We start from the raw sequence: 11,130 nt of genomic DNA, 5'->3' as shown, positions 1-11,130 counted from the left end.
TGATATAGGGGACGTAGCAGAAAGAGCTTGAGATGGGCAATGCAGTTAATAGACTTGAATTTTATTCCTGCTCCCCAGGTAACTAAGAACTGTGTGTTCCTGAGAATGTTCTTGAACTTCTCTGACCCTAAGTTTCCTAGGCAATAAAATACGGATGAAAATGTCTGTCTCCTGGTTTGTAGTGAGGATCAAATGTTATAACACACGTTAAGCACCTGGCACAACACGTGTTAATGTTCGTTTTCCTTCCTTCTGCAACCCATCACGCCAGCACACAGCGATCCTTTAATTGAATATCCTTGATTAAATGATTTTAAGTCAAACTCTCCCTCGAGCTTGGATGTCGTTTTAAAATAACTACTCAAAATAATTTGTAATCAACACTTCTTACCTAAAAGCATTGATTTTTACCAGGCTGGACAAGAAGAAGCAACAGGATTTATTGTTGATATGCATTAGAAAACCCAAGATTTTAATCTCCACAAATTGCCTTGAATCATGCACACTCAGGTTGAGCACAATGTTTGACAATTCGGTCCTAGATTTCCCACCAATTGTAGACAGCAGTAAATAAGCAAATCTATCACAGGGGTTCTTGTTTGCCTAATTCGTATTTCAGGGTGGTTTTTTCGGTCTATTTTACCTTAAATATTTTTTGGAATGCAAGTTTGATTTTTTTATACACTCACTTATCAACATTCTGCACTGATAAAAAGCACTAGAGAAATCAATTAAATTGTTCCTAGCTACCAGATGTTAATGAGAGAGTAATATAGCAGATTCAAACACATTTTTAAAGACAAATGATACCATGTATGTCTAACGGTTGGTTAGAGTACAGCGCTAATGAGGCCAAGGGCAGGGATTTAATCCCCGTACAGCCAGTTATTTTTGCTGTGTTCCATAGCCACTGGCAGCACCCATGACCCCAGCCTGCTGTCTTGCTATGCACACCATTGATCATTAAGGAATCTGGGTTGGAGGCTGAGGAGGCACCAGCACAAAACCATTTCCCACTATAAGAAGAGCAACTAGGGGAGGAACAGCCTTGCTGAGCAGTAGTTCATTTGCCCGTGAAGATTTTCCTTCACTATAACCAGTCTTCAGGCCGCCAGTGCAATTCTCAGCTTTCAACTTAGGATAATTCATGGTGTGATGGTAAGAGCCTTAGGAGAGAAAACTGAGTCCTTACCATGGCTTTGTTCCTAAATAGTGCTGAATAAGTCATTCCACTATCTGAATCTCAGTTTCCACTTCTATAAGATAGTAGGGTTAGACTAGATGATCTCTAAGGCTCCTTCCTCCTCTACAATGGTTCCATGAATACATTTTAAGTTATTTTGGAGTGGGGAGTGTTGTCTAACATAAAACACTGTTAGTTTCCTTTTGGAACTGTAGAACGCAGATTTCCAAGATGGCCTCTAATGAACCCTGCTGTATTAGTCAGGGTTTTCTAGAGGACCAGAACTAATATGATGTGGATATCTAGAGAGAGAAATTTATTTTAAGGAATTGGCTCATGTGATTATGGAGGCTGGCAAGTCTGAAATTTGGAGGGCAGGCCAGCAGGCTGGAGACCCAGGGAAGAGTGGATGTTGTGGATAGAGCCCAAAGGTGGTCTAGAAGCCGAATTCCCTCTTCCCTGGGGGACTACAGTCTTTTTCTTAAGACCTTCAACTGACTCTATGTGGCCCCCTCACCAATGGAGGGTAATCTGCTTTACTCAAAGTCTACTGATTGAAATGTTAATCTCATCTAAAAGATACCTTCACAGTGACCTCTAGACTGGTGTTTGACCAGATATCTGGGTACTGTGACCTAGCCAGGTTGACACATAAAATTAACCATCACATCTGCCTTCTGGTATTTATGTCTTTGTGTAATCCTGACCTTTGCATGTGACTTGATTTCAATAGAATTTGGCAAAGGTGACAGGAAGTCATGTCCATGATTAGGTTACAAAAGACTATGACTCCTGTCTTGCCAGCAGATTCTCTCTATTGTCTTCTTGGTTTATGTATTATAACGAAATGAGATCCCATCTAGAAGAGGCCTTTCTGGCAAGGAACCAAGAACAGCTTTTAGCCTACAGCTAGCAAGGAACTGAGGCCTTCATTTCAACAGCCCTCAGAAAAACTGAATGCTGCCTTATTCACAGTAGCTAAGACTAGGAAGCAACCTAAGTGCCCATCTATGGATGAATGGATAAAGAAGATCTGGTGTATATATACAATGGAATACTATTCAGCCATAAAAAGGATGAAATCATGCCATTTGTGACAACATGAATGGACCTTGACAGTATTATGCTGAGCAAAATAAGTAAGAGAAAGACAAATACCATATGACTTCCCTCATATGTGGAAGATAAAGAAATAAACACATAGATATGGAAAACAGATTGGTGATTACCAGAGGGGAAGGGGGAGGGGAGGGAGAAAGGGGTAAAGGGGCACACGTGTATGGTGACAGATGAAAACTCGACTTTTGATGGTAAACATGACGCAGTCCATACAGAAATCAAAATATAATGATGTAGACCTGAAATTTATATAATGTTGTAGACCAATGTGACCTCAGGAAAAAAATAACAAAATACCTCTGTTGCAAAGAGATAGATGCCAGAAACAAAAGGGGTATATAAACTTAGTTGTATAAATACATTTAAAGAAAAAAAACCTGAATGCTGGCAACAATCACTGAGTGAGACTGGAAAAGGATTCTTCCCCCAACTAAGCCTTTGGATGAGACCTCAAAACTTGGGGCCAACAACTTGGTTGCAACCCTGCGAGAGACCATAAAACAGAGGACCCATCTACGTCATGCACATATTCTTGACCCACAGAAACTGAGATAACAAATGTGTATTGTTTATGCCATTACATTTTAGAGTAATTTATTGCACAACAGTAGATAACTAAGGCAGGAACTAAAATTAATTTGACAAGTTATTAATCAGGGTTATAACCAAATCCATGCTACCTAATTTAAGCAGAAAGGAATATATTACAGGTTAAAGAGAGCTCAGAATTGTTGGGAGGCTGAAGACAGATACTCTAGCTGAGCTTACAGGAATTACTCTGAGAAGCACACTACAAAACTTGCCACCCAAGAGGTAGGCTCTAGAACCAAGCTGTCTCTGCTGAGATTTGCTGCATTAAAAACTGGCTCCCCACACCTTGTCTTTGCCCCATGTTAGTCAGTTTTGTATCAGTATCTTAAGTTGGCTCATATGATGGATAGGAAAGAACCTAGCCTACGCATCTTATTCTAGTAACAAGGGAAGTCCATCCATCCTTCCTTCCTCTCTCTTTCTCTCCTTCCTTTCTTCTTCTCTTTCTCACTTCTTCCTGCTTCTTCTACACATTGATTTTTAGGATCAGTGAATGACAGATGTCAACTACAGCAAGAAATATGTGTTCCCAGAATATCAAGAGAGTAATATCAGTACCTATGGACTTAGATGCTGTATTATTAGGATCAAGCCCAACTGCTCTAAGAATTCTCGGAAGGAATTTCAAAGGAATAATACAATCTAGTAGTCAGGAGCACAACATTTGGGGGTCAAACAAACATTGTAAAAATTCCAGCTTTGAAATTTATCAGCTGTGTGATCTTGGACAAGTTCCTTAAACTCTTCAAGCCCTGTTTCTTTTATAAAATGTGGAAACTATTCATTCCTCTTATTCATCATTTGAGAATAAAAAGTGACAATGTAATTAACATTATCAGCACAGTGGCTGGCACAAAGTAAATGATCAATAAGTGGTGTCATCTCTAAGAACATAACTGTGGCTTGTGGTTTAATGGAACAAGTCAATGGAGAAGGTGTGATTTAAGCTGGGCTTGAAAGAACTAGAATTAAACATAGTTAAAAGGGGGTCATTAAGACCGTCATTGCACACTGTCCTAGCATCTTTCACAAAAGGCCTTAAAATGCACTTATAGCCAGTGTCTTATAAATGGATAAATGGACACACTGAAACATGACATGTCATATTAGAATAGGTGAGTAATGGAGAAGTCAAGGTCGATGACTCCCAGGTTGGTATTCTAACCACTCAACTGCATTTGTTACTTGCCTCCAAACTACTAAAATTGGGAGTTTTTTGTTCCCTTTCCATATTAGCATCAGCATTGACATAGCTGTTAATAAAATAGACACTAAGGGAAGAAAATGAAATTAACAATGGCATCCCATCAGTTAGGTCTTCATCAGACTGTGAACGAGAGGAGTCAGTGTCAAAACAGTGCATGTAATCCTTTTCTCGATTTCTCGATTATAAAATGAGTCATAACAAGCCGACATATAAAGCATAGATTACCTTCATTGAAAAGACTGCGCTTCTCTTTCATTTTTATTTTTTACCCATTATATCTGTGATCACATACAGCTATTCTTCTGCCGCCGATTCATATGTGAACGCTTTCTGGGGGTTTTAATTAGTTTCCTCTCGTAAATAGAGACTTATGTTAAGATAAAATGAAATCAATAGATTAAGGTTAATTATGCCCTGTTCTCTTTTTTATTTCCTAAGCTTATGATACAATTACTAATTGAATCTAATGAAAGCCATGGTTCTCTCTTTAATCATGTTTTAAAGAAAAAGCTGTAAAGCAAAAAGCCCATTCCCACTTTAATTTTCTCTTAAAAGCTTTTGTCATCCCTACTGATTTTGGATTGAAATATTGTAGACAAGTACCCGTGGATTGTTTCTACTGGAAGAGATTTTAAAGTTCTTATTCCCCAATCTTCATTCTAGATATGCAGAGACTGGGGTTCTGAGAGGGTTCTTGGATCTTGCTCAGATTAGTAGCAGAGCCGGGAAAGCAAGCCAGGTTCTGGAGCGCCAGTTCAGTATTTTTCCGTTGTAAGGGTGGAATGTGATATTTTTACCCATCACACTTCTTTCCCCTATCACACTTCTTGCAAGTTTGTTTGGCTCGCTCCCATTCCATTTGTGGCTATGAGGATTACATAAGATAATGATATAAGTGGCAGGAAACAGAAAAGTTAATAAACATTAGTTGTCCTTCCCCTTTCTAAAACCTTGTGTAAATATAATTTCATAAGTCACAACACATTTAGGGATACTTAAGAAAGCTCTCTATTTCAAGAGAATCTGTAAGGGAATCTTTTTGAAAAGGGAGAACGTTTTATAATGCAAATACCCATCCCCTAGGTAACCAGTTTTGCTACCCTAGATATTTATAGTGCTGTGAGAGGAGTGTGTTAGTTCAAGATTGATAGAAAGCTCACTTAGCACACCAGTAGATGAATGGCAAAGTTCTACGCAGTTTACCAGCTCTGTCCCTGACGGATTAGATGCGGTACCTGTGCATTCTCCAGGCACTACAAGCAATATATTCTGCCCTGAGACGACGGGCTGTGTGGGAATGCCATACACTGCTTGCCTCTCTTGGGGACGTCAGAATTCATTAGCTGCATAGGATTGTTACTCTTTGACAGGAGCTGGACAGGCTGGCAAGAATGTCTACTTTTCACATCAGGATGAGCTCACATCGCTTCTTCTTCTTTGTTGCATTCTCATGAGGGGATGAAATCTGTTTTCCCTGAGAACCGTAACATTATTACAGTAATCTACCAGGGGGCCTCCAACGTGCAGACTGTCACCTAAATTCACTGGATCCTGAAGTGCCTACTTTTAATTAAATGTGCTGTCACAAATTACTGGGCATTCTGTGATGATAATGATGGCATCCACAAAATGATTCATGCCTTTAAAACACATCAGTGTGCTGTCTCTATATTTGTCTTCAAATAATACTAAGTTATTAGCATTAATGCTTTGTTAAGGGTGTGCTTTCTGAGTTGTTTGATTAGTAATGGCATATAATATTACATTTTCTCTGCATATTTCAAGCCACTTTCCCTCTGGCCAATAGTGCTCATTTGTGAGATCTCTGATCTAACAACAGTGGATTCTATACCTGTGCAGTCAAGTATAGAGGTAGTATTGTGTACTAGTTAAGACATTAGGCGTAAAATCCCAGTTTTACCACCTACTAGTTATGTGACCTTAGGCAAGAATATTGACTGCTCTGTGCCTCAGTGTACTCATCTTTAAATTGAGGATAATTGTAATAGTATCAGTATCACAGGATTGCTGTAAAGATTTAATAAATTATTATATAAAAACATTTAAAATTGTGTTTGATAGTACATGAGTGTTCTGCCGTTATTATTCTGCAAATATGTTAAACCAGGAAATTAGAAAAGCAATAGGATTTAAAGGCTTGTCATTCTCAGCAGCTTGCTTTAACCGCCTGGGCTCGGACTAGCCACATTTGCTCATACTCCCCTTTGCTCTGTGATCTATTTCATAGGAGACTTCTCCTTCATAGGCTTTTTCTCCACACGTTTGCAGTCAGGTGTAGAGGCAAGGTAGAATTGCTCGTGGGTTGTAGGACTCCTCTACATGGGTGATGGTTTGTTAGCAAGTCATAAAAACCTCCTCCTTGTTTTGAGAACAAGGCTCAAAGGCTGGATTTATATATATTTTTTCTCTCTCTGGTGGCTTTAGGCGCACTGCAAAATTAGTCTACTTATTAACTTTGAAGTATCATAATCATTCTTTTTGCCAGATGTCTATTAGACTTTTTTTTAAAGAAACTTGTATTAATTTTCCTATCTTTTTTAAACTTCTGTGGGAACTTTATTGAAGCATAGGGACCTAAGAAATGTCCAGAAACAGGCCGATTCAATTTGGATGTGGCATTCTTAGAATCATTGTATTTTAATATTAGTAAAACCATTTTAGTTATGCAAGTAAATAATCTTTATTTTTGCAAGAGAATAAGTAAGCAAAATGGAAATTGGATTAACTTGCCTTAATGAGAAGTTATATGTATATATACATATGTGTGTATGTTTGCATTTATGTTCAACTCTTGCCTCGATATCAGAATTCTATGTAACTATTAGTGAATAATTAATCTGAGAAATAAAGTCTGTAGGTATTTCTGTATGTTTAGCATCATGTAAGAATTTTATAAAGGCTAGTTCATTTAATCTTCAAAGTTAAAAAAAATCAAGAATCCAACAGGATTCTGAGATCAGCAGTCACTGATGGTGGATATTTAAGAGGAGGACCACTTGTAATTCTTCTTTGTATCTAAAACAGTATCTAATACATAGTAGATGCTCAATAAATTTTTGTTGCGTAAACTGTGAATGTATGAATGAATGAATGATGTAATTCCAAAAGAATATATTAGAATGACAAAAATTAAGGTGAAGTAAAATTTAATTAAAGTAAAGTGCTATATGCATGACCCTAGACAAGTCAGTTTTCCATTTGGGATCTCAGTTTATTCATTTGCAAATCAAAGGTTAGATCTCATCAGCTCTACAGTCTTAAAAATTCACCATGGGACTTACACCATCATTTACTGCCAATCAGTTTTCTCCAGTGCAGAAACACCTTTCACATTTCCATTAGCTAGGTAACAACAACTCCTGACATATTCACTTCATTTTTCATTTTGACTTTGTGATTTGAAAGTAAGATTTAAAACCCAATAATGCAAGAAACAGACACATATTAGACTCAACCCCAAAGGACAGTCAACTGTAACCACTGCAGAAGAACAGAAATACGGCATTTGCTACCTGAAATTTCTCTCTTCTTTTAAGTGGCATCTTCTCTTTCTTCATTTCGAATTGTTTCCTAATTTGACCTTGTTTCATAGTTATATGAAAATGCTTTGCTCCTAGAACCTACTCTCATCAACAGCCTGCTTTTCATCACCAGTTGGAAAATAACACAGGTTGGGCATATTCTTCAGTTTCTACTGGCCCATTTGTAATAATTTGCATATATTTCATTTTTTATTTTCCTAACAATTGCTGGGGTAAAAATTAAATTAGTCACAAACTCCTTAGTGAATGAAAGGTAAGACTAATGATTAGTACTTGATTTAGGAGATAATGAAATGAAGGCTAATAGGAGCAAATTTTGCCTGGTATTTATGACAAGTGTCAAATTAATGGACTAGGCAGAACTATTTCATTGACTTATTGGGATGGTATCTTCTTTTTGTAATTCAGATTAACATGCACACATGCACACACACACACACAGATGTAGTTTGGAAAATAAAGCTGTATATAGCCTTTCTTTGACATGCCCCTCCATGAATAAAGAGCTCAGGGTCTGAGCTCCAAAGTACATGGCAGTCTGCTATGTAAGCAGAAGTCAGAGTTGAAAGCAGCTGCTTTGGGTCTGATACAAGCAATACTAAAAATTGCTTAATCAGTTCAGTAATAACCTACAACTAGGCAACACTTAGGGAACAGACATATTATTCTAATTAAGTAGACGGTGCCCTGTTTGAGGAGTAATCCTATTCGCTCCTGTAATCACACTTCAGACATGCGTTTAATGTGCTTGGCCCTCCCTACCCTCTTGTAGGAAGCAGATTGCCTAAAGAGAACTACATTAACTCTTTCGTCTTAATAGGGATTAAAAAGAAGTTTTAACTCAAAATCTTTTTGGAAGTATTCATTACAAGAAAACTCTTTAACAAAAGATCCCCAAACCCAAACTGACACATTACAAGCAAAAATTGGATGATCCGGATTCCAGTAAAACAAAGTAGACGGTCCCTAGAGAATGTTATGACAATGCGTATCTTAAAAATAACTGATCTCTAGCCTTAATCTTATGAAAGTCCTTCAGTCTTGGTCCAGATGTCCCTAAACTTCAGCCCAGAAGCTAATTGTGACCGTTTCACCACATCGGCAGCCACACATGTTTAACCAGTTTTGTGTGGGTCCAGCGCTAGATTGTACGAACTTAGCCGAGGCATCCACGTGAAGCAGGAGACTGTGCTTCAATAATATGCCCCCGTCCCGATTCAAACACTCGGGGCTCAGTTGAACTCAAGTTTTGTGAGTCATCTGGAATTAATCTCTTTGGTAGTGAAGACAATGAATTCCTGATATAATAAGTTGATTCAGAAGCACTGTGATTCAAATGATTAAAGTACAAAAGATGTCTAATATTTCCCATCTTTCTTATTGCAAATCCATCTTTTCTTACTAGTTAACTCTACACTAGACACTTCTCTCTATACTCAAAAAAGGTAGAATCTATTTTGAAGAATGCAAAATTGGCAGTCCAAAGAGATTTATCTAAACCCATACAACAAATTAATGAGACTCAGGACAATGGATTCTGATTATTGAGACATATTTGGCTCAGACTGCATATATCACGTGAACATGGAGCTTTCTCCTTCCTAGAAAATTCCAAATATATATGAAAGAAAATGTTACCTAAAGATGGATGGCTATCTTTTTTCCTGATGACACTCACAAAGTTTGTGTGGCTGCCGATTGTGGTGAAAGGGACACAATTAGCTTCTGAGCTGCGATTTGGACACATCTAGACCAAGATTGAAAGAATTCCATAAAAAGATCATGGATAGAGATTGATTGTTTTTAGGACACATGATGACAAAAACATAGAGACCTGAAGGAGTGGTCAGTCTGACCACTAATTTCTAAAAGGTCTGTTGGTAGCCCAACTCACCTCAGGGCTTGTTCATGACTCCCACATCTTTGCCTCCACCTCCACCTGTCTCCCACCAGACGTTGTCCTCTGGGTGGTCCATGGGCATTTTCACTTGGCAAAACTTGTTCCTCAAGTTCAGGGACTGATTGTTTCAGCATATGGGGTTTTTAGTGATACTACTCAACAGCTTCAAATAGGTAATTCAAATTGTCTTTGAGAGTTAAATCTTGATAAAAACACAATAAGGGTTAGAGAAAGGGCCCCCTCCATTAGTATGTAGGGGAAAGGTTATCCAGGATTTGACAGTGCTCAGACTAATACTATTAACTATTGGAATAATAAAACCAACTTCACTTTTTCTAAGTTTTGTTCACCACCCTCCCAGCCTTTGCATTTGTGTTTTTCGCCCATGTGGAATATTGGTCCCCAGATTCTATACTACACAAATTCCTACTATGCCAAACAAACCTCTCTAGAACATGGTCTGTTGCCTGTCATATAGTAGTTGTTCAAAAAGTACTTTGAACATCAAAAACATAAATGGTTTTTGAAGGAAGGAGTGGATGAATGAAACAATGAGAGAATCAGAAGGGTTCTTAAAGGTGCCTGGGAGCACTTTCAGCTCTTTCAAGGATGGTGAAAGATGTGGCAACATATTCTTCCCCCAAGAGTGTAAGGGATTTTACACAACATTCGGTTGCTCTGAAGAAAAAGGCCAGATGAATCCAGGTGTATTTCCACACACTCAGGGTATTGTAATAGGCGACTCCCTCTTTCTCAAAGGAAGGTACTATATAATGTAATTAACACACTCTGGTATGTATCTCTCCCATTGGTTTTGGTGGGTTGATGGGGGATGGAACATCAAGGTTATGAGGATTTAATTCCATGTTTTCATTTAAAAGACTTGCTTTATAACTGGCAAGAGCTTAGAATAAAGTATAAGCCTCAGTTAATGGAGGAAGCATTCGACATCTCTCAAAGTTACAAAGACAAAAGGAGAAAAAAAATAAAAACTTGAACTAAGATTCTAAGACATGTTACTAAAACACAAGAGGGAAACACCAGTCATTTTACTGGGAAAAAGCAAAGTGAACTACATTTGGGTTATACTCGAAGATGAACTTGGATTCTCTTTCTGATTTCTTGGAGTAGTGTCATTCATTTTATTTTTTATTTTATTTTACAGGAAGTTTCTAATTTTGAGAAAGCAAAACCAAAAAGAAAGTAAGTCAAATTTACTTTGAAAACTTTATGTTCTCTTAGTTCTATAATGTTGAATGGAATAGTGTAGTGGGTTTTCTGTCAAAGTGCTTTTTAAAAAGTTGTCATATACAAATCTAGGTATGATTTGCTCTGCCACCATTTATCTGTTTATGGTGATGCATAGAAACTTGTGTTGTGACATTTCTGTAGGTAGAGATGTGAAAATGAAATTTTCAGAAGAAGAAATATGTTTAAACTAGGCTCAGATGAAAGTGGGAGCTGACTGGAAAATATATTTCTATTGGTGACCTAGTAATCTTCTGAAGAGTTCTTCTAATCCAAATAAAAATGTGTTTGCAAAGAGATTTGGGTTATTTAGGTCAGG

At 37.7% G+C, this 11,130-nt stretch overlaps 1 protein-coding gene across 1 annotated transcript in view; it reads left to right on the top strand.

Annotated features, from left to right (window-relative positions):
• Nucleotides 1-11,130, top strand: part of SAMSN1 (SAM domain, SH3 domain and nuclear localization signals 1) — a 131,778-nt gene that overhangs the window by 10,476 nt on the left and 110,172 nt on the right. The window contains exon 3 of the mRNA XM_070597592.1: nucleotides 10,729-10,766. Within this exon, the coding sequence (XP_070453693.1) occupies nucleotides 10,729-10,766 (38 nt within the window). The remainder of the gene's footprint in view (nucleotides 1-10,728; nucleotides 10,767-11,130) is intronic.

Source organism: Equus przewalskii, chromosome 27, assembly GCF_037783145.1.
Source record: "Equus przewalskii isolate Varuska chromosome 27, EquPr2, whole genome shotgun sequence".
Taxonomy (NCBI): domain Eukaryota; kingdom Metazoa; phylum Chordata; class Mammalia; order Perissodactyla; family Equidae; genus Equus; species Equus przewalskii.
This window is presented reverse-complemented; position numbering and strand designations above follow the sequence as displayed.